Source organism: Fusarium odoratissimum (assembly GCF_000260195.1).
Source record: "Fusarium odoratissimum NRRL 54006 unplaced genomic scaffold supercont1.30, whole genome shotgun sequence".
Taxonomy (NCBI): Eukaryota; Fungi; Ascomycota; class Sordariomycetes; order Hypocreales; family Nectriaceae; genus Fusarium; species Fusarium odoratissimum.
In genome coordinates, this window is record NW_022158714.1 from 82,783 (window position 1) to 105,233 (window position 22,451).

Here is a 22,451-nt window from a genome sequence, read left to right on the forward strand (position 1 = left end):
GGCTAGCGGGTAAGTCAATGCCCTTGTCATCCATAGAATGAGGTCCCCGCTTGATTGTGAAGAACAATCAAGGATCATCAGCGGTTGGTTAAACGAGCTTCCATATGTTTTCTTCTGTTGGTCTTTACTCAAGACGCAGCCAATGAGACAAGAAAAGCTATCTGATAAGTCACAGACAAAACATCAATCGAAGAAAATTATATAATGAATGGCGTGTTGGTGACGAAGTGATGGAACGAAACTGCTTGCTTTTGTTGCCTCGATGATTGATAAGTGACTGGTAAATAACAGCCCGCACTTTTGCCTTTGCACTTTGGGGGTCTAAGGGGTTGAGGCAACCACAAGTTGAACCGCGGCCTTTCACTTCGATGCAGCTGAATAAAGTCTCCGAAATCCACTTACACGAGCAATTGATATTTTCACAAAACATCTCGACTCAGTGACAAGAGTTGTCCCGAGTGAGAGGCCGGAGGCGTTCAAAACATGGAGACTTTTCGAACAAGCCCAGGGATCCATTAGGAGAGTGGGTATTTAGAGGAGTTCCGGGAACTCCTAGTGGGCCAAGGAGCGCTATAACAGCCCTGGAAACAGAGTGTGGTTGCAGCCGGAGCGGCAGTCGTGGGATTAATGCTTGGGCTGATTGATTGGATTGGATGGACCAATTTCGTTGACGATTCCAGAACCTCTCGAGTCTTGACCTCAAGGAGCGGCCCTTGTGCATCATTGGCCGTAGCTAAAGCGAGTTAAGGAGGTTCTAGAGCCCTGCATCTCGTCTTTCTTACTCGGGCTTTCTCTCGATTAGCTTGATCTTGGACAAAGCCATGTCCCCTCATTGCTCTCTGCTTATTAAATTTGTTGAAACGACCCTAATAATTCTCCTTATACCCGCGCTGATGTTATGGATCCCTGAGTTAATTACCCTACTAACCTAGCTCCCTAGGACGGCAACTGGAGGTAGGCACACGTACATACTACGTAGTATGTATGGATTTTATCCTTGAACCTTGTCTCGGTCGCTCGCTCGTCTCATGAGCAATGCATGCAAATGCAAGGCAAGCTTGTTAGTTGATTCGGCGATATGACAACCGCAAAAGTCCCTACCCTGGCCTGCTTTGACTTACCTCCTTTGCTTCTAAGGTTTCCTACTAAGTTTATTTCGTAACCCGCGCGTTACCTTACCTTACTCTACTGTAGCATCCACTCGCTCGCTCGCTTTCACTTTCTTTTCTCTTGTCTCAGACAATTCTTGATCTCCGAGTATCCCGTCTCTCCCTTTTTTTTTGTTTTTGTTGAAACGCCCTTGTTTCCTTGAAATGGCATCATCGGCTGCCTGTCTCTTGCCGTAGGGTTTCGGGTTCTTCTCTCTTTCTCTCCCACTTCACTTTTCATTCTTCAGCAACAACACACTTTCAACTGAAGCTTACACAGCGGCATTATACTTTCAATGACGCAGACAATAAACCTTTTTCGTCGTCCCACAGCAACTGATCTACCTTGTCACTTTTTAAGTCGGGTCGCACAATTGTTGACACCAACTTCACTCATTTCAACATGTTGCTAAGCATGGATGTCATGAAGGTGCGGGATTGGACCTATCTTGAAGACCCCCCTAAAGACATCGGCCCAGCTCGACATCTTCTTGAGGTCTACAGCAAGATTCCTTATAACGATTTAGATGGCCACATACGCCGTGTCGTAAGTACATGTCCCCGAACACTAGCACCCGAGCTGATATGACCTTCTGCATTCAGCGAGAGAAGGCCTGGTGTATCTCACAGTACCCTTGCGTTGGTCGATGGAAATTTCTATACATCCCGGATCCCAAAGATCCTCGCTACCAACAAGCTCTCTTCCGCCTTAACGTCGCCGGCTCTAGAGATGTCCTTCTTGATCTGGGATGTGGGGTTGGACAAGTAATTCGACAGTTTCGCGCAGATGGAGTTGACGGCGCTCAACTCATTGGCACCGACCTACAGTCCAAGTTCATCGATATTGGCTACGATTTGTTCCAGGACAGACACTCACTCCACGCAACATTTGTTGCTGGCGATATGCTTGATCCTTCCGACAAGGAAATGGCTTCTTTGCGCGGCAAGATCACCATGGTTCATGCCGGCAGCTTTTTCCACCTCTTCAACTGGGTTCAACAACTTTTCATTGGCAAGCGCGTTGTCGAATTCCTTAAGCCCGGCACCAAAAATGCGTTGATATATGGTCGCCAGGTCGGCACGAACCATCCAGGGCCGTCTTCGACTAGCACGCGATCAGCTTATCTACACGACCAAGCGAGTTTCCAGCGTCTATGGGATGAAGTTGGAGCCCTCACCAAGACGCGATGGCAGGTACAGGTCGAACCTACTGGAGAACCTGTCTCCAAAGTCCCTGGATTCAGCAACCACGCATTCCCCGTCAATTTCACCGTCTACCAAGTTTCATGAGAAATTGCTCCAATGCGATTCGCATCATAACAACTTAACCGGAATGAGCGGCGATCGTATTACGACCCCGGTCCCGCCTCATTTCTCCTCTTATCCGGCGACTTCGACCCTATCGTGAAGCTGACATTCTCCCAAGCAGCTTTTCTACTTTGGGTTGGTCCGCATATCGACTCATACTAGCGCCTTCGCGTTTAGTATTCCCGGCCGGATCCACGACCAAGACCACGAAATAATGAGGCATCAAATATTGTGTACTTTTTGGCTCGTCTGCACTTATTTAGACTCGGCGATTTACAACAAGCGAACCACGAAGGTGCCGCCGATCAAACCTATCTTGGTTGAGAAAGGGGTCGCCCAACCTCTCACTGACCGGACTCGATAGTCCCCTATTGCGGAAACGTCTTTTGTGCTACAAGGATTCTCGATCTACGGATGCTCTCCCGTGATTCCTAGGACTCGAGGACAGCTTTTGCGTCATGATTTCGTGACACAAGCTGACGGCTTTATTATATGGAACCACAAACTCTAGTTAATGACTTACTCAGCAGTCAAAACCACTCTGTGAAGGGGTTGGTCTGCTTAGGAGATCATTAGGCACGATTATTGATTAATGATACACAACGATATTTAGCGGCTAGGCAACGCGCCGCGTTTTTATGCTTGGGCACTTGACTCATGCTAGTCCATTTTTACGGCGTTTAGCGAATAGGTATAGAACATGTTCAAGATATAGAGGGCAAGATAGACTGCATATGGGAGGAATAGATTAATACGTGAACAATACCAATTGCTCTCAACAGCAACATTGGTCAGTCTAGATGGTTCGTGGTTTGTCTGCGAGTGAAATATATAAACACCTGACCATTTGCCAAGTCAAGCAAGTGAATGCACTCTTTGTAGTTACCCAAGGTAATCGAGTTTTGGGACGTGGCGTGAGAAACTTGTTCAATTCGCAGCTATATCGAACTGGGTTGAACGAGAGTTGGTCTTGCTCAGTTCGTATGGCCATCTCAGCACCGTACAAGCATCGCACCTCCACAGGCAACTATGCAGGTATTCACTACCTTCTCAACTTAAGAAGATGGATTGTTGACTTTGCATGATGTCCTGTGACGGAAAGATACATATGAAGCCCTCTACCTTTCTCGAACTTGGAGTTCAACCGCGTCAACTTCGCGCGCCGGATGAACGCCGGCTAATGGGAGCTTGCTGCCCCTCCAAGCTTGGGAGCTGATATCCCACTTCCGTCACCGGCATTTACTTCTATCAAAGAATCCAATGTCTGAATATTGAGCGGCAAGCTTTATTGACTTTTGTGTTTTGTACTACCATTTTCGTTTCTTTGATTCTGCCCAGTCCTCTCAGAGGCTGGCGCACTGGCTCGCGCTCTTCATATAAGCTATGCGCCTACAGATAATGCCCATATTCTTTCACGATGGACGGCGATTGGGCTGAGGTATGTTTCGCGATGTCATTGTCGTAATTTAGACTTTTCATGTATTTCAAGTATAGAAAGAAAGGGTGCCTGTCTTGTATGAACTTGAAAAGCATCATATCCAGTCATGAATGAGGTGTCAAGCTTATGCTAATCCAGGTCTTCTACAGGTCACCCGGATTCCGTTCCCGCCTCCGGGCGTGCACGCGATGCCCACTCCGGTTGCGACTATGACCTTCGATAACTCTCAGGAACTGCTTTGGACAGGTAACGAATACGTACGTCGAAGGGGTGAGACGCCGAAGCTGAACTGGCGCTGATTGGTGTTTAAGGGTCGAGTTACTTCCTTCTATGGGACCGAACTGCAGCGATATACCTCTTTCAAAGCCCATGCATCCTCTGATGGCCCGATTCGTCAAATACTCGTTAATGAGAAAGGCATTGTTTCCCTGGGTGCCAAAGATGTGCATATGGCTATTCGGAGAGGACTGCCTATATGGCATATCAGGTAGGATGATCCAACTGCATAGGAGGTCGACTGATGCTGATCTTTGTCAGACATGATGATATGAAAGATCTACGATGTATGAGCTTCACGTCTAAGGGAACAGCAGAGATTATCGCTGCAGGAATGCAAGACACGATGCTTGTCATTGACCTCATTAAGGGTGATGTTGTCAAACAAGTCAGGATCGCTTTCTCGGTAATAAAGCTATACTAACTTCCGCTAGGTGCCTACCGAACATCAGTACACGATAATGAGACGCGGGCGTTATATATGCGCCGCAACTCAGACCGGCTCCGTCAACTTACTAGATCCTGTCACTTTTGCTGTCGTCAAGTCTTGGAATGCACACTCTGCTTTGATCAATGACATGGACGCTCAGCATGACTTCATCGTTACTTGCGGATACTCCTTAAGACAGGGCCAGAATTATATGCTTGACCCCTTCCTCAACGTCTTCGATATAAAGAAGATGTCATCGATGCCCCCCATCCCTTTCCCAGCTGGCGCTGCCTACGTGCGCATGCATCCAAGGATGTTGACGACTAGCATCGTTGTCTCACAAAGTGGGCAAATGCATGTTGTTGACTTAATGAATCCCAACACGAGCGACGTACGGTTGGCTAATGTTACTTCCTACTTGAGCATGTTTGAGATTGCACCCTCCGGTGAGGCAATTGCCCTCACAGATGCTGATTGCTCTATCCACCTCTGGGGATCCCCAACAAAACTCCATTTCGTGGACTTACCAACTCCGATCGAATTCGCAACTCCTGAAGAGCCCCTACCCAATATTGATTGGGGCCCAGATACGTAAGTTGAGATACCAAGTTGAACATTTGTTCATTTACTGATCACTATAGGCCCCTGAACATGATCGGATTGCCGCATTATCGAGATGTTCTGGCATCCGCTTGGCCAGACATTCCCTGCGATGTTGGAGCACCTCCTGTTAAGTTTGATCCACAGTTCCTGGCAGGGCTCAAACCGACTGAGTTTGGGATGTACGGTCGTAATACTCGGGGCTTGCGAAGAAATCAGGCTGAGAACACTCGAAACGTGAACAAATCAGGAAGCTCTGGGCTCAAGGCCCCCAAATTCCTAAGTGAAAAAGCTCGCGAGCTTGCTACTAGTAACGCCGCTGCCTCTGATAAGAAGGCTGACGAGCTGATCAGCTCTCTTACTGATATGGGACTTGAAAGCAAGAAGTCTGACGTTCCAGTCATGTATAGAACTGTTGAGATCAAATACAGCAAATTCGGTGTGGACGACTTTGACTTTGGGTTGGTATTCTCCCACTTTCGCAATGCAAGGTCACTAATCAGGAATAGTTTTTACAACAACACGCGATACTCTGGGCTCGAGACTCATATCTCGAATTCATATGCTAATTCACTTTTACAAATCATGCACTTCACCCCTGTCATTCGAAATCTTGCTCTTCAGCATGCTGCTACCTCTTGCGTGAGCGAGATATGCCTGCTGTGCGAGCTTGGATTCTTGTTTGATATGCTTCAAAAGGCTGAAGGCTCGATATGCCAAGCAACGAATTTACTGAAAACCCTAAGCAGTCATCCTCAAGGTATGTCGAGTGACGCTGATCTCAATCATTACTAACTGGCCCAGCCGGTCCTCTTGGTCTACTCGAGGAGGATCCTCATGGATCATCCCTTAACGTTATGCTCCAAGGACTCACTCGCTTTCTCCTGGATAAAATCGTGCATGATTATAGGACTATCAACCCATCATCGACTGCCATGGACCAGGTTGGTTGATTGACTGAAATTAGATGATATATACTGAATCGTCTAGGTACTGGCCACTTCTGCAACGACCTCAATCAGATGCATAAACTGTAGGAGCGAATATACTCGACCGGGATCAACATATGTCAATGACCTGCTTTATCCATCCCCTGTAAGTTCGATGCTCAATCTGTATGAGGAAAAGCTTATTCACTGTCAAAAGGCTGGCAGCCGAAATGCCAAGTTACCGCGCATCAGCTTTTCTCAAGTTCTCAAAAATAGTGTTGAAAGAGAAACGACGTCTAAAGGATGGTGTAGTCGATGCCAGCGGTACCAGACCATAGCGACGAGAAAGAGCATTCACAGTATACCGGCTGTACTCATGCTAAACACTGCCATCACAAACCAGGATCAACGAATGCTTTGGTCAACACCAGGCTGGCTTCCCGAGGAGATTGGAATCATAGTAGAGCAAGGGCAGTTTTTCTGTTACGAAGGCGAAGACCTGAAACTTCATCTCCAGAGGGGCATCCACAACATCACAGTGTATTCGTTGACAGGTATGGCCATCAACATTGAGAGTGGACAAACGCAAAAGTCACACCTTGTCTCGATGGTCAATGGTAAGTCTCTTGCACCTCATCGCCCCTCCACCGCTGACCAAAGGGATAGTGGCACATGCAGAATCAGAAGCACCTGGAGAGAGTCGATGGCATCTTTTCAATGACTTCTTGGTAAGGTCGGTCAGCACGGAAGAGGCACTCGCTTTCAACACATCTTGGAAGGTCCCTTCTGTAATCGCATACCAGATAAAGGATGAGAACAACAAGATCGATACTGAATGGAAGAACAATATCGATACTTCCATACTTTACCAAGACTTCAAGTATGCCCCAGCCCGCTGTAAACCTTATGTTGCTAACGTTCTTCAGTCCAAACGCCGATCCATCAACAAAGACCTATCAATTGCTCAACCCTGAAACCGAAGCCCCTGGCCCTGATACCATCATTGCACTGGACACTGAGTTTGTTGCTGTGCGACAACCTGAAATTGAAATGAATTCTGATGGTGAGCGAGAAACCATACGGCCGATAGTGTACGCACTTGCTCGTGCATCAGTTGTCCGTGGTCAGGGGGAAAACGAAGGGACACCCTTCATCGATGATTACATTGACATCAAGGAACCGATCGTCGACTATTTGACATCGTATTCGGGAATCACTGAACAAGACTTGGATCCTAGAGTTTCGAAACATAGTCTCCTGTCATTGAAGATGGCATACAAGAAGATGTGGATTCTTCTTAACCTCGGATGTAAGTTCCTTGGTCACGGACTAAAACAAGACTTCCGAGTTATCAACATACACATTCCTAAGTCGCAGGTCATCGACACGATTGACCTGTTCTTCCTCCAAACTCGGTTAAGAAGGCTATCGCTGGCTTTTCTGGCGTGGTATCTCCTGAAGGAAGATATTCAAATGGAGACCCACGATTCGATCGAAGATTCACGGACAGCACTCAAGTTGTATAAGAAGTATCTCGAGTTCCAGGATGCCGGAATCTTGGAGACGATGCTGCAAGATATTTATCGAGCTGGTCGAGAGGTTAACTTTAAACCGCCTCGCAAGGACGGCCAGCATATCCCAAGGACGGACACGCCTCCCCCCTTGCCAGTCGATGGCTCAACAGGGCCGGTAACACCTGTCAGAAGTAACAACATTCTGGCACAGACACCTGGATCTGCATTTGGAGGTGGCTCTAGTTGGACACCAGGAAAGGGATCACCATTACCATAGGAATCGGAAGGTGGAAATTCCAATCAGGATCCAGAAGAGGAAGAAGAAGAGCTATTGATAGATTTGCGAGCTCGAAGAGGTGGACGAGCATTGGAGGGAAAGGCAGCAGCAAAGTCACCATTGATGAGATGGAGATTCGATCAGCGTTCGAGCATAGAGTCGAATTTTATGTGGGAGAGTTGACCTCAAGCATAGAGTGGCGCTTAAACGCCCAGAAACCAAGTAGCGTACTTGGAAAAATTTACTATCATTGATGAATCTCATTGTGTTCTTGGTTAACCGGCGATCGACACTGGCATCAGAACTAGATCTTAATACGCCGAGCCCTTGCTTCTTTCCCAAGGTACCTACCTACCCGGGTGACAGGGGCAGACAAGAAAGCTTAGGATCTCTATCTTAAGCGACGAAAATACTTAGGTAAGTTTAGTATATTTCAGTAGATACTTAGAGCAGCTAATTCTGGCACCCTTAGTAGCTTAGGTAAGGTAGCGTCAGATGTTGAGGGCAATCAACTTCCTTCATGCCAAATGGAAAGAGACCAACAGGAAAGGGAAAGAGTGTTCCCCGCTTCGCATCTTCTTCTAATAAAGAGTCTGAGCTCGTCGAACTCTCTTGTTCCACTCTCAGCCTCTTCAACCACCTCAAAGTCATCATCCGGATGATTCTTCTTTACTCGCCCTATCTCATGCTCTAGCAGCTTCAAGTTATTCCATCACCTACATGTATACTAACTCTCCACATGATTTGTCTGAAATATTCTAGACGGCAATCGTACTACAGCAAAATGGAGGGATACGATGACAATGACGCTCGATGTCTCCCTCGGATGCCAAGAATCTTCACTCCCTCTGACACTCAACCTGAAGTCGTTCTTTTCTCTGCGGCCGCTGACGATGAAAGTTCCACCAAAAGCAAGACTCTTCATGAGCTCGGAACCTGCGATACTGAGACTGATGGCACAACTTGTCACGACAAGGAAGAAGCAGAAGCAGGCCCAAGCAATGCACCTCACTCGACCCTTATGAGTCCTGGTGATGGAAAAGCGATGTTTTAGAAGAATGACGACGCTAAACACTACCCCAAGCCCTCAAGAGTGTTCACGATCAAGAACATACGATCATCACAATTATCTCAACCCTCGAACGATTTTGTTTCCGCGAATGACCATTTTCAAGACGAGACTATTCAGAGACTCAAGAATATCACCAACAGGGTTCACGCACTAAAGAGAGACCCGAATGAGGACCAATATAACAGCTCAGGAGAGACTACGCCCACTGGACGCTCCTTGGAGATAAATTCGTTCAAGTCGTCAGCCCCAGACCAAGCACCACAACCCCTGACTCGAAGCCGCCTACGATCTATACCTGATGTAAGACTCAACGACCTTGGAGCGGTCTATGATCGGCTGCAAAACACCAATGATGGATCTCAAGTTGCTACACATGGCAGTGATACGCCACGGCTAGCTGACTTAGATACTAACTCCATCAACACCAATGCTCACGAAGCAGCTTTTGAGGAGGAACACCGGGCCTATTACATCTTCGACCCACGATCAAATGGCTCAGCATACTACATGTATAAAGATACCGAAGAAAATGATGGATTCAAAATTGAAAAGGTGTCTTTCAAATCCTCGGCACGGGAGCCAGGGGTGCGCGCCTATTACCTCGAAGCTTCAGACAAGGACCAGGGCGTACTGAGGCATGGAAGCCACGAAACGCTCTGGAGGCTAGATCTATCCCAAGTTCCTGCAGTGATTCTTGATACCGAGAGTTCAGCTTCCAGTGAAGCAGAGACAGAAGTAGGCGATCTATTGTATGCCGGCGAAGAAGCTACCCAAAGCATCGCTAGAAAAGTGAGTGACCGCCTTCAAAAGATCAGGCACTTAAGAGAGCATCTGCATGTCATAAATGGCAAAGGCCAGCAAGTCCCAGAGGCCAAGGGGCTTTACCTTATTGGTGACAAGGACATCCGAGATGTCGTCAGTATCGTCTTGGACGAAACACTGAAGAATGGTTACATTGAATTGCCCAAGAGAACACCTACGACAACAGGGTCATCTGAAAGTCGACCGTTACCGCGACTCGACGAGAACTCAAATGCTATTCTGGTTCCCTCCCCAGTGGCGATCGACCCTGCGACCACCATTAATCTGCCTAGCACATCTTACACAAACATCAACGCAACTGACATGCAAGTTCATACCAAAACGCGCGGCGGGGCTTCGGAAGCAACGACAACTGTTGTGACACGTCGAAGTATTGCTGAGATTACGTGGTCTCGGGCATATCCAGCAAGTTATGATTCGAGTACACGAACACATTGTCGAACCGTTTCGGACTGCTGCTCACCCACACATGGGGGCTCACGTTCGTGCCCAGATGATCGTCGACAGAGCTACCAGAGGCTGACCAAAGACGAGTCTGTTCTACGACATTATGCCACCCCAAAAAGCACAGCTGAGATACTGGCCGACATCATGTGCAATAAGAGTTTCAAGCAACAGCTGAGAGTCAGCGATGGAACCGTCATCACGTCTTTCCCCAGACTCTTTTCCCGTGGCTGCACCACTGACCTCACCTTGCAAACTGAGAGTGACCAGTCGAAAAAGCATACTCCGTCCACGCTGTACCAAGACGGCGTCGATGCCCACTGCGGTCTCGACGAGTTGGCCGCATCAAGTTCTTCTGCAGAGCCCTCAAATGTATACTCATATAACAACTCCTTGTTCGCTGCGAACCCATTCAGAGAGCACCCAACCAAACTGACGGCGGCGGGGAGACACCTACCAACTCCTCTTGCAGCGGAAAGAAAGCTAAGTGCCTCACTCGACGCTGATACGCGACGACGTCGAAGTACCCAGGTCGCTGGCATTGAGGAGGAGATAATCGATGCTCAAAATGGTTCACGGCAAAGTCTGATGGACAAAATCAAACAAGGAGGCCACAAGCTCTTTCACAAGAATCATTTTCGGAAGCCGACGGGAGGAGCTCCGACCAGAACAGCCGAGAATGATATATCGCCGGGCGGCTTCTTGCGCTCCAGGGACAGCATTGTCAGGGAACTCACTCCTGAACCACCCAAGCCCGATGATGAAGGGATATACGAAGCCATGACGGGGAGCAAGCTCAACGTTCCACATCCCAGAGAGGGGACATGCTCCGAAGACAATCAACCTCACGAATGTGTGAATGATTTGTCATCTCGCGAGATTTCACCCAAATAAGCGGCAACTAATGAGAAGTCAAGGGGGGCGACAAGACATACGTACCTAGATAAATCATTTCATAGGAAGAATCGAACCTAATGGTACTCTGATACTCTGAGAAGGCATTCAAGTTTTGTTTGGCACAAGGACGTTGAAGTAGTATGCTTGAGTGCATCATGAGAAACCAATGAGTGTGTCACATCACATGCAATTAATGTCTATTATCCATATACTATGAGTCTATGCCGCCTTATTAGCCCTCGCTTTGTTCTCTCTATGTCGCTTCTCCTTGGCAGCAGTCTTGCGACGCTTCATCCACGATCTGTTGAGATCCCGTCTGTTATCCCAGAACCAAGCCTGAAAGTCGCTTGAGCTTTGCGGAGCAGAAACATCTTTCTCGTCTCCATCCTCGCCGAAGCCATGCTCTGCCATGTCGAGATCTTCGTCGCCGTCTTCCTCATCCTCGGGCCAGAAGTTGCGCATTCGTGAGGGATGCGCGGTGTCGGGCGTGGGCGCAGCACTTCTAACGTTGCGCCATTCGAAATCCTGGCGAGAGAAGGGCGTCATGGGCGCGGGAGTTGCGATGGTCAGGTTTGCGGGGTCCTGGTCCTCCTCGTCTTCGATATCGTCGTTGTCAATACCTCCAAAGAAGCTGAAGGGCTCGGCTTCCTTCTTGGCGGGAGTCTCTGTGGCGACCTCGTCGGGTTTGTTACGCTTAAAGAGGGCCTCAAGGGGGTGAACTTTTGTAGAGGGTGTTCCAGGAGGGGGTATCTTGATGGTGAGGCTGCGGGAAGAACTTGAGGACATGGGCCTTGTTTCGTCGGCTTTGATGGCTGAGAGGGGTGTTGCTTGTTGGGGTGGTTCAGGCGAGTCGGCTTCAGAGTCGGAGGACTCATCGTCTGGCTGAGGAGTTTCCTTGGTTGTGTCTGTCTGTTCTTTCTTCTCTTCGACTTGAGCATCAACTTCCATCTCATCCTCACTCTCCTCATCAGATGAGCCGCTACTACTAGTACCACTGCTACTGGTATCGTCATCTGACTCCTCGACAGGAGGAGGTGTCGCCTTCTTGACTTTCTTCTTCCTGGGTATAGGTTCGGGAATCTTCTTCTCCTTGACAGTCTCGACTACATTGCCATTCGCATCGACCCAGCCTTTACCCTCAATAAATTCGGTGGCTGTGTTGGCTTCTTCCCCGTTCGCCGAGGTCTTCAAGAAGCTCGGGAATTTTGTGGTCTTCTCGAATTCGTGAACAATAACTTCGCGCGACTTGCCCTTCTTCTTGCGCTTTCGGGGTTGATCATCCTCAGGGAGATTGGAGATGACATTAGGGGGAACCTTGGTCTTGAGCAGACACTCATCTCCGTCTGTATACTTTGATTTTAGGCGCTTCTTCTTCTCGGTGTGTTTGCCATCCTTTTCCTTTTCCTTGTCCTGCTTGCTCTTCTTTCTTCTCTGATCGGCGGGTTCTGTCCACCCTCTCTTGACTTTGCGGTCTGTCAGAACGACGCCCCCGACAACCTCGGGATCACGCTTTCGTTTTCTCGATTCCTCTTTGGATTCCTTTGACTTCTTCTTTTTCTTCCTGGACTTCTCCTCTTCCTCCTGATCAGCTTCACCGGTAGGTTCAACTCTCTGTTCTGGTCTGGCCTTTTCGATCCGTATTTTGTTGCCCTTCAACACAGCGCCATTGAGCTTCTTTTTTATCTTGTCAGCCTCCATGGTTGGTAGTTCGACAAAGCCGTAGCGTCGTTCGGGAAACGTCTCGAGCGTGTGATATGAAATGTTGCGCGCCTTGGGGGCTGCAGAAGCTGGAATAACGATCTTGAGAAGCTCGGGATCGAGAGGGCTTATATGAAGCCTTATGTAGTCGCTTGAAGCAGACGTGGCTTCAGCAGACATTTCGAAGCGAATGGCGCTGTCGTGAGGAGTTTGTGCGACGCCAAAAGCGTCGTTGAAATGAGTATGTCGCTTTCAATGTAAAGGGACGAGCTTTTACTTTTGCGATTCCAATTTGGGGGAAAAAAGTTCCAAGGACCCTTGGAGGAAGATTCGCAACTTCTGATTGGTCGAATGGAGCGACTTTGATCCGGGAAGCCTTGATAGTAAGTGAGTATAGTATGGATGCTCAGAGAATTAGATAAAACAAACAAACACGGGAAATGAGAAACAATTCTTGGAAATTGGTAAAGAAAAACGGTCCAGGTTTGAGATTTAACCAAGAAGAGTCTCGTCTCACGAGGACAAGCCTGAAACTTGGTAGACAAGCTGACTAAATGACGTCTCACTTGCCGCTCACATCTCAACTCCTTTGTCGCAGATATTTGAGCCAAAGAAGTATCTGCTAGATGAAATTATGCACATCTATCGGAGACAGTCTGAAATAGGAAACCGGATCTGAATTGATGTAACTCTACACATCATCGTTGCAGTTCTAGACTTTGGGGTTGATAGTTCCCGGGTCTTATTGTGACAGACCAGGGATCCTTGAAACCCTTGGCCTATGCTGCTGGGACGAACAGTGTGTCACAGCGAGCTTCGTCTTTTGGGGTTATACTGAGTCGAGATATTCGACATGGAGGCATCTTCAGGTCTAGGTTTCGGTATCATGCTCGATTCAACTCTATGCTTATGCTTAACGAAGTCACATATACTCTCAACGTATAAAAGGCATGTAGATCCTATCTATCTAAACAACCAGATTCTAAACAAACTCATCACTTCTCCAACTTGTTTCTCTTCAATTCGTAAATCCCTGGCGGATTCTTGTTTATAATAATACTTGTTTTATCTCTCTTCCTATTCCTCGGTCACTCACTCATACAAAATGCACTTCCCTATTCTTCCCATCCTCATCACACTGGCTGGAAGCGCCCTCGCAGGTATGCATCCTTTCTCGCCCACAGCCCTTAATGAATATACCTACTAACATATATAAGCGCCTCATCTTCCTAAGAGACAAAATCCTTGCTTTGTGACTGGTTCCGAAGCTCTCCCCGATGAAGTTTCGACACAGGCCACGAATCTGGCCTCGGTCATCACCTGCGACAATTCGAAAACAACCATCGATGGTGTCCCAGATGTGAGCTCTGGCGGTGTGACCTTTTCTTCCATCAACTTTGCCGAATCAGGCCAAAGTCCTCTGGCTTTCGCTCTTGACAAATTTGCAACCACATCACCCCTGGCCAACAACAACCTCGATACGTTTCAGAATGAGCTCAATGTTTACCTCGCAACCGAAGCTGGTATCAGATCGACTGGTGGAAATCTTGCGATCAAGGTTCCCAAGTTCTTCTTGCAGTTCCAGATGGCTCGTATCCAACAGGCACAGGGTGCTGTGTCTGACATCCCTGGCCAGACCGTTGACCACCAGCTGGAAAAGGTGCTCAAGAATGCAGCTGGAGAGGATCAGGCTCTTCTAGACCAAGTGAACGAATTGGCTGTGAACTTGAACTAAGTTCCAATGAATGGTATATAATACAGAATTGCTCCGATTTCCTCCGTTTTCGAGCTCGTACAAGCGACTCCAAGTCAGCCATCATTATAGAAACACATCAATCATAACAATTAGAGAGGAGAATGCATTACGCCAGAACCTTTTCAGAAAACACCTGCTTCCATCATGACCCAAGCGCCAAAGAAATCATTTTAGGAAGTGCCACGGAACCAAGGCTGGGGATCCTGCTCGTGCCTGTCGCCGCCGATGGCCTTCCACCAAGTATCGGTACTCCAGCGAATGATACGCTCGGCGGCACCCAAGGGCGTAGCGGCAGGACGCACATCGAGGAAGAAGACAGGGTCACCGTGGGCATCGGGCTCGCCAGAGTAATAGTCGATGATGTATCGAATCTCCTTCCTTTGGCCGTTGATCTCTCGCGCAACGTACCAGTCGTGCCGGTCAAAGGGAGGCTCGGTACTAAAGTGTGTTAGCCGCAGATCGTTTGCACATTAGAATCACGAATACTTACCCAAACTTTGAGGGGTAAATCCAGCCCAGAACCTGCATCATGGTGGCCTTGGGAGTCAACTCCTTGGGTCGACCCTGGAAGCGAACGAGGCTAGGCTCGGTGTCAACACCGTCCCTTTGGCGATCAAGCTCTTCCTGAACGTGACCTTCGCCCCTCTTGCAGATCTGCCATCCCTTGTAAAGTCCCCGCGCAAATCGTTGTTCCCAACCAAGAATCTCCTGCCATGCGCCCTCATTCAAGAAGTTGTGTACCGAAACCATGCCCTCGACGGCGGTGATATCGGTATCGGTATATCCCTTGCGCAGCAGCGCGTTGTACATCTGCTGAGGAGACGGGTACTCCCAGTTGCCATCTCCAGTGCCCTTGGGGATGGTAGACTCATCTCGGGTTGTTGGGAGAGCGAATGATTGATTAGGAGCAGGTTTTTGCGATAGATCGGGGAACATGTAGTTGAGAGGGTTGAGCTGGGAGATCAAAGATTTGGGCTGCTCTTGGGTTCGGGCGGCGTGAGGAACGGGACACCCTGAGGTGGAAGGAAGATCGACAGGCTTCTTGGGCTTAGCCACGGGGTTCATGGCATCGGCAGACTTTTGGTGCATAGGGCAGCCAGGCTGGGGAGAGTTAGCGATATGGTGAAGATATATGGGATTGCGATCATACTGGAGGAGCCTTGTCGGTAGTAGCTGGGTGTCCGACAGGAACCGCAGGAACAGGCGTGTCTGCCCAAAACCAACCCATTGTGAATGACTATATATTAGAACTGTAGCGTTCGGTGAAGCAAGTCGGCGTTGTTGGCCTGAGTGCTGAAAGAATCGAAAATTGTGTTTGGTGATGATGACAAGAACAAAGAGTTGGATGGATAGAAGCAAGAATTTCCTCTGGTCACCTCTACTAAAGTAATGCGCCCATCAAAAATTTAAGGCCAACCCAGAGCGGGAAGACCGGGGGAAACCGCACCAAGACCAGGTGGGTTACAGTGGAAATCGAGAACTATTTACAGCGTTTGAGCGAATCATAGGGAGTCTATTGACAAGATCATGAGCATTGTGACTAGAACTGTGACAATTAGACGGAGACATGAGTGTTGAACTCATAATATCTATGGTACCTCCTAGTACTTGATCTTCTGGTTAGGCTCAGTTAGCATTGATGAGCCGTCATGGCTGAAATATTCCTCATGATTCCTTTCCGATTTATTTCCGTTAGAAAAGATTACAGTGGATACGAATTTTGTACGTCACTCTGGTTATCAACCCGACGTCACCAACACCAATTGTTGATCTAGCTCGTTCCCAGGGGATCCATTGGCGGGCATCCTTGTAAATCGATCCGAGTCTTTGCATCATTAACGCGCTTGCACATGCCAGACTCGTCTCTTTTTCATATCAACCTCCGAATCTGACCATTCTCCGAATGCAATCGCCCCTAGGCTTTGCTCGAACATGAGAGTGTCCGCGTCAATACAATTCCCTAGAAAGACACTCCCCCTTCCGAGATGAGAGCTGGCTCCTTCATAGGCCGGCTTTTCGTCCACCCGGGCTTCCGAACATACCCCAATGTCAACGCCCACGCCAGGTTCACCATCGCCAGTCTTGGTCGTCGGTTCGCGTCCCAAAGCTCCCGCGGCCCTCGATTCACACAATGGCCTAAAGGCGCACCGAAAAGAATAGCTCTGCGTGCGTCCGGTGGTGCTGCGGCACTAGGAACGGCTGCTTTTGTTGAGCTGTCGCAACAAGAAAACGGCAATGATCAAGAGACAGGCGAGAAGCGCATGCTCGAGGTATCACGGGCCGAGGTGAAAAAGGGCGTATCAGCCGAATCTCATGGTCTTTCGAGGCTCGGAGAGCGCATCAAGTACTTGATCGACCTCTTGATCATCGAGCCTGTATGCACTGGTTTCCGTTTTCTCCAGCTTGTCGTCATTTTTGTTCCGGTGATAATCACAATTCCTGCCATATACTTTGGAAAGCGACAACCCGATAGAGACAATGAACGATCAGGTACGCTCTGGTGGTATGGCTTCTTGGTTAACGAGATGGAACTGGCTGGCCCAGCCTTTATCAAACTCGGACAATGGGCTGCTTCGAGAACCGATATCTTCCCTACCGAAATGTGCGAGATCATGTCTAAACTTCACTCGAATGCGCCGGCTCACTCACTCCATGCCACGCGCGTGACTGTGGAAGCTGCTTTTGGCGGCCGCCGCTTTGAAGACATCTTTGACGAATTCCAGGAGAAGCCTCTAGGTGTTGGCGCTATCGCTCAGGTCTACAAGGCCAAGCTGAAGCCTGGTCTGGCTAAGCCAGAGGATGCTGATCTTCATGACTCATATCCTTTGGCGCAAAACGTGAAGCGCAATGTTGATACGGTGCTCAAGAGCTCTCCACAGAGAGTACCATCGTCCTACGTTGCAGTCAAAGTGCTGCACCCATACGTCGAGAGGACGGTTCGACGAGACCTTCGCATCATGGGCTTCTTTGCTTCCCTACTCAACTTGATTCCTACCATAGAGTGGCTCTCACTGCCTGATGAGGTTGCTCAATTTGGGGAGATGATGAAGCTTCAGCTTGATCTTCGCATAGAGGCCGCAAATCTGGCCACTTTCCGGAAGAACTTCAAAGATCGATCTACAGCCTGGTTCCCATACCCGTACACTGAGTACACAACGCGAAATGTCCTTATTGAAGAATATGCCCAGGGTATCCCATTGGCAGACTTTATGGAGAATGGTGGCGGTGTCTTCCAGCATGATATTGCTGATGAAGGTCTTGACGCCTTCCTCCGCATGTTGCTCCTTGATAACTTTGTCCACGCTGATTTACATCCTGGTAACATCATGGTGCGGTTCTATCAATCTGCTCATCCTGAGTTGCGTCTACGAAAGACCATGACAAAGGCGCATCCCGATGAGAAGGACGACGTGACTGAGCAAGTGCTTGAACGACTTCGACCATATCGACATCGCAAGGACCCCAAGGCATGGGAAGCGGAGCTGGCTAAGATCGATGCTGAAGGTTTCCGACCTCAGCTCATTTTCATCGACACTGGACTCGTGACTGAGCTTAATGCTGTGAACCGCGAGAACTTCCTCGACCTCTTCCGCGCCGTTGCTGAGTTTGACGGTTACAAGGCCGGTCATCTCATGTGCGAGCGCTGCCGCCAACCAGATGCTGTGCTCGATAAAGAAGTATTTGCCCTGAAGATGCAGCATCTGGTTCTCGGTGTCAAGAGCCGTACCTTAGCTCTCGGTAATGTTAAGATTGGCGATATCCTGCAAGAGGTGCTTAGCATGGTTCGAAACCATCATGTCCGCCTCGAGGGAGATTTTGTCAACGTCGTTATTAGTATTCTGCTTCTTGAGGGCATTGGTCGCAGCCTGAACCCTGATGTCGATCTACTCAGCAGCTCACTGCCAATTCTCCGTCAACTCAGCGCACAGAGCGGCGCAGGTATGGCAAAGCATGGCGACTTTTCCATGCTAGTAGTATGGCTGGGATTAGAAGCAAGACGATTTATGCAAGCCAGCATTGAAGACGTAGGTTGCCCGATGCCGAATAGCTTTTAAAGCCATGGGATGCTAATTTTAACTAGGTCGAACGATGTGTCAAGTATGACCAACTTTCCCCCAATGTATAATTATAAAGATCTTGTTTAAACTAGAATTCACGGAGTACAGCATCACAAGGCGTACGGGTTGGAATGATATACACGCGAGGAATACATGAGAGACGCGACTTGACAGAGAACTACTCTTAGACGTGCGTGAATTCATTGAATTATTATATAGGCTGGTCCCCTTTCTAACCACAAGCCACCGCTTTCACGTAACAATATCGTGATTCTACATCTTCGCTTAATACCGTCTAAATTGACGCTGTCTTGATTCACGCCTTTCTATCTTTGGGTGCCTATTGAGCACTTCCTATACCATAGATGCACCATAACGCCTTGATCCCTAGAATCACGAAGAAACGAAAAGGAACTCCTAATCCGTGCTGGCACTCAACTCCATAGACTTGTCCCATAAGTTCCTCAGTATGGCTGCGGTACCATCTTCCTCTTCACCACCAACCAGGCTTGATCCGCTTAGCCGGTCTGTCAGCCTGTCATCGTCGTCGTTGCCGTCGTAGCTCGACGAGGCACAGTTTGTTGTCCGTACTGAGGTAGGGCGTTTCGGCGTCATCGGCCGTCGAGGATCAGGCATGCTGACGTTGCGGGTGTGTTGGCGCATAGTGAGATCTGTGGAACGTTTGCCGTTTGTAGAGGCGGTGCCCGGACGTGGGATGCGCAATGATTTGTCCATACCGGGGAGATGGTTGAGACGCTCGAGTGAACGAGAAATAGGGTTGAGATGTCTTCGAACAACGAGATACTCCATGCCTGTACGCTCCAAGAGCTTGCCTACACGTGGATCTCGACTGTTACCTCCGTCATATCCGGGACCACCGACACCGATGAGTGGGGTATGACCGACTACACCTCCGACACCACCAACTGCTTGCCCGGGCTCAATCACGGAACTGGCTCGCTGCAGGTTAAGCTTCTGCTGTGTTCGCGATGTTTGAGCGGCAGGCGGCGCAGCCCGTCGGGACGCCTTAGGCGCTAGTGCGCTATCATCAATGTCGTCTTTTGGTGCGCTTGTTGGGGGTTCTCGGCGCTCCTCACGGTCGCCTTGCAAGCTGGTCACAGAACGAGGTTTTTGAGGCGCATCATCGTATCGGCGAAAGTCCCCCCGAGGTGGTCGGTAGAAGGATCCCTCACTAGTCAATCCAGAACCAACAGCCTCGACAAACCGGGATGTCAATTCATCCTGATTACTTCCCGCAAGAGTTCCTGACCCTATGGCATCAGCAGAGGCTGGCGCAAAATGGCGAGGAGAGATCTGTGCCAGGTCTGCGCTCATTTGGGGCGGAGCTCCGTGGGACGGAGTGCGCTGTAATATGCGGGATGTGAGATACTCCTTGTGATGTATCGTCTCCAACTCGGGGCTCGTTGAGTTCCGTTGCTCCGGTTCGTGTTGCGGTTGCTCGGCCGGCTTGGGGGCGGCGGGATCGTTGGGTGTAACCGGTCTTGATCCGCCAGCGCGGTCGTCGGGGTGGTGCACGGAGTGGTTACTACTGTTGAGAGAGCCCTTGCGGGAGAGGTAGGGGGAATTAGAGCCACTCGCGTCGACCCATTCGTCCTCCTCGTTACCCAAATCAAAATGGACCTGCGACTTGCCGTGAGAGATTTGAGGCTGATAAACAATAGTTGTACTTGAAGCGCGCTTCAGTTCTGCAGACCGAGTGCGCTTCCCGACTTCTGTATGCGAGCGATTGCGCTTAAGTTTTGAGTGCGAAGGACTCTTGACGATTCTCGTATGCGAGGGACTTTTGACTAGTTTTGTCTGGGAAGAACTCTTGTTGAGCTTTGTGTGGGAGGAATTCTTGGTAAGCTTCGTCTGGGATGCGCTCTTGGCAAGGTTGCCAGACGAAGACTCGCGAGAAGAGAGTTTTGCGTCGCTGAGAGCTCGTCGGTGAGAATTGGGACCGGAGGAGATTCGGTGTTGCTGCTGCTGCTCGATCTGATCGGGGGTATCGGTATGGCGACGGCTGAGCTTAGGCTGCTTTGGGGCAGCTTTTGATGCTGGGCCGCGGGCGTGGTGGAGGTGACCAACAGTGTGCTGTCGCTGGTGATGACGATGGTGTCTCCGATGCTGCTGCTGGTGTTGGTGTTGTTGGTTAACACCGCTGCTCTCGCTCTGCGAATCACTCTCCTGATGGTTGAGCGGAGGTCGTTTTGATTGGCCGCTCAAGGACGATGCGCTGTCCGCATCTCGGGTGTGAGGCATGGTTGGTAGGGATTGGAGGTATAATACAGCAAGATAAAGGTTGTGCGCAGTTCGTTCTGGGTGATGCGACGGCGAATTGGTCGTATCCGATCTCGAGCGGTAAAAGATTTTCAACTTTTCGCGGCTTTCTCCTTTGTTGTGTTTGCGACTGACTACGAATGTTATATTCCCTTTTTGGTTGTACTGATGACAAGGGTATTTAATATCATGGGCGCTGCAACATCAATTGCAAATAAATACGTGCCAAAGAATAAGAAAGGTTGTAGGAGATTAATTGACTCCGTGTCGTATCAAAGATTAGGTAGGTAGGTAGGTAGGCAGTCGTCGGCGGATCGCGAATGGTGGTGGTCCCGTCTCCCGTTGCCGATTATGGAGCTCCCTTTAAGTCAGATTTGTAGGGCTCCCTTTCAGTGATGTCAATGTCAATGGATCGGCCGCGAGAAGAATCGGTGAGGGCCGAGAGTAGTGGAGGAGCGGAGATGGGCCGGCGATCAGTGTGAGTCTGGAGTCTGGAGAGAAGAAGGTGACAAAGAAAGGGAGAGAAAATTAAAGAAGAAAAGTGCCCGGCGTTGAGCAGAAGCAACTTTTGACGTAAGGGAAGGTCTAGTAAAAAAAAAGAGTATGGGCAAGGTCGGTAGGCGAGTAAGAGTAAGGTAAGGTAAAGCCTTGGTCTCGTTACTAGTATAGGCGAGCAATTCCAGACCAGACAGACCAGGCATGGCCCTAGAAGCAACGAACAATCAAGAGCCAAACAAGACCAACAAATTGAGCGGCGGAGATGAAGCTAGTCTGTTGCCGAGACAGAGGCTGGCAGTGCTAAGACCAGTCAACTTGACTTGAGTTGCATGAATGAATCTTTAGTATTAGGTAGGTATAGTAGGCTGTGATGGAGAGGAGGGGAACGAAAAAGAAGGCTTGCTAATCATCAAGATTGGATTTGTCCACAAAGGTTTTAGTTTTAGCTCTGACTCTGACTCTGGCTTTGAAGTATAACGTAGGTGGGTATCCATACAAGTGTCCGTCTAAGAGTGTCTGGTTTGAACACGGCCGAACAATAAAATGAGTTGGAGCTAGCGAGCGAACGAACGAAATAATTACTTTGATCGTGCAGCAGTAGCAGCAGCAGTGATTAGCGAGTGAACATGTTGAGGTGTGATAGTGCGAAATGCCAAGCAAGCAAGTAAGCCAACAGAAGATTAGAGTCATTCTATTTAGAACACGACTGAGATGAGAATGAGATCCATGAGATTGATGGTCACAGGCGGACACGGAGCCGCAATCGGAACCCATGGAATATCCTTCTTTGGCAAACCGAGACCAATTACGAAGCCTTTGGTTCGTTGCGTATCTTGTCACAAAAATGAACGAACCCAGAAACAGGACATGAACTAAAAAGAGAAACATGGTTTGAGTTGAACACCACTAAATCATGAATGCGTCACCTGTAATACACACTGCATTAGCTACGAACCGCTCGGGGCTCGCGGAGAACTGGGTAATCTACACTGCTAGACGGAGCTTG

The 22,451-nt window shown here is 49.0% G+C and overlaps 8 protein-coding genes across 14 annotated transcripts; 5 read left to right on the forward strand and 3 right to left on the reverse strand.

The window, feature by feature from the left end:
• The first annotated feature begins 795 nt into the window (after nucleotides 1-795).
• On the forward strand, nucleotides 796-3,344 carry FOIG_12982 (uncharacterized protein). Its single transcript, XM_031214001.1, has 2 exons — nucleotides 796-1,695; nucleotides 1,752-3,344. The coding sequence occupies exons 1-2, from the start codon at nucleotides 1,552-1,554 to the stop codon at nucleotides 2,436-2,438; spliced, it is 831 nt and encodes a 276-aa protein (XP_031056149.1). The 5' UTR covers nucleotides 796-1,551; the 3' UTR covers nucleotides 2,439-3,344.
• A 344-nt stretch (nucleotides 3,345-3,688) lies between these two features.
• FOIG_12983 (PAB-dependent poly(A)-specific ribonuclease subunit PAN2) lies at nucleotides 3,689-8,178 on the forward strand. 5 transcript variants are annotated; one of them, XM_031214003.1, is made up of 12 exons: nucleotides 3,689-3,894; nucleotides 4,044-4,151; nucleotides 4,206-4,381; nucleotides 4,432-4,558; nucleotides 4,605-5,191; nucleotides 5,242-5,661; nucleotides 5,710-5,960; nucleotides 6,005-6,144; nucleotides 6,191-6,295; nucleotides 6,347-6,746; nucleotides 6,796-7,009; nucleotides 7,056-8,178. In XM_031214003.1, the coding sequence occupies exons 1-12, from the start codon at nucleotides 3,874-3,876 to the stop codon at nucleotides 7,918-7,920; spliced, it is 3,414 nt and encodes a 1,137-aa protein (XP_031056151.1). In that variant the 5' UTR covers nucleotides 3,689-3,873; the 3' UTR covers nucleotides 7,921-8,178. The 5 variants fall into 5 exon arrangements, with proteins under 5 accessions (XP_031056151.1, XP_031056153.1, XP_031056150.1 ...); XM_031214005.1 differs by having other exon boundaries at nucleotides 6,796-8,178; XM_031214002.1 differs by having other exon boundaries at nucleotides 3,699-4,151.
• Nucleotides 8,179-8,442: 264 nt separating this feature from the next.
• On the forward strand, nucleotides 8,443-11,362 carry FOIG_12984 (uncharacterized protein). The gene has a single exon (XM_031214007.1). The coding sequence runs from the start codon at nucleotides 9,500-9,502 to the stop codon at nucleotides 11,150-11,152; it is 1,653 nt and encodes a 550-aa protein (XP_031056155.1). The 5' UTR covers nucleotides 8,443-9,499; the 3' UTR covers nucleotides 11,153-11,362.
• Nucleotides 11,299-13,171, reverse strand: FOIG_12985 (uncharacterized protein). The gene has a single exon (XM_031214008.1). The coding sequence runs from the start codon at nucleotides 13,031-13,033 to the stop codon at nucleotides 11,375-11,377; it is 1,659 nt and encodes a 552-aa protein (XP_031056156.1). The 5' UTR covers nucleotides 13,034-13,171; the 3' UTR covers nucleotides 11,299-11,374.
• A 558-nt stretch (nucleotides 13,172-13,729) lies between these two features.
• Nucleotides 13,730-16,227, reverse strand: FOIG_12986 (cytochrome c heme lyase). Of its 3 annotated transcripts, XM_031214009.1 has the most exons (3): nucleotides 15,760-16,227; nucleotides 15,100-15,710; nucleotides 13,730-15,047 (listed from the first exon to the last, which is right to left on the reverse strand). In XM_031214009.1, the coding sequence occupies exons 1-3, from the start codon at nucleotides 15,835-15,837 to the stop codon at nucleotides 14,780-14,782; spliced, it is 957 nt and encodes a 318-aa protein (XP_031056157.1). In that variant the 5' UTR covers nucleotides 15,838-16,227; the 3' UTR covers nucleotides 13,730-14,779. The 3 variants fall into 3 exon arrangements, with proteins under 3 accessions (XP_031056157.1, XP_031056158.1, XP_031056159.1); XM_031214010.1 differs by having other exon boundaries at nucleotides 15,100-16,227; XM_031214011.1 differs by lacking the exon at nucleotides 13,730-15,047 and having other exon boundaries at nucleotides 15,064-15,710.
• Nucleotides 13,821-15,727, forward strand: FOIG_12987 (uncharacterized protein). Its single transcript, XM_031214012.1, has 2 exons — nucleotides 13,821-14,013; nucleotides 14,071-15,727. The coding sequence occupies exons 1-2, from the start codon at nucleotides 13,959-13,961 to the stop codon at nucleotides 14,586-14,588; spliced, it is 573 nt and encodes a 190-aa protein (XP_031056160.1). The 5' UTR covers nucleotides 13,821-13,958; the 3' UTR covers nucleotides 14,589-15,727.
• A 133-nt stretch (nucleotides 16,228-16,360) lies between the features above and the next one.
• Nucleotides 16,361-21,821, forward strand: FOIG_12988 (Atypical/ABC1/ABC1-C protein kinase). Its single transcript, XM_031214013.1, has 2 exons — nucleotides 16,361-18,634; nucleotides 18,691-21,821. Exons 1-2 carry the CDS (start codon nucleotides 16,595-16,597, stop codon nucleotides 18,733-18,735), a joined length of 2,085 nt encoding a protein of 694 aa, XP_031056161.1. The 5' UTR covers nucleotides 16,361-16,594; the 3' UTR covers nucleotides 18,736-21,821.
• FOIG_12989 (uncharacterized protein) lies at nucleotides 18,829-22,301 on the reverse strand. The gene has a single exon (XM_031214014.1). The coding sequence runs from the start codon at nucleotides 20,927-20,929 to the stop codon at nucleotides 19,085-19,087; it is 1,845 nt and encodes a 614-aa protein (XP_031056162.1). The 5' UTR covers nucleotides 20,930-22,301; the 3' UTR covers nucleotides 18,829-19,084.
• Between the last annotated feature and the right edge of the window lie 150 nt (nucleotides 22,302-22,451).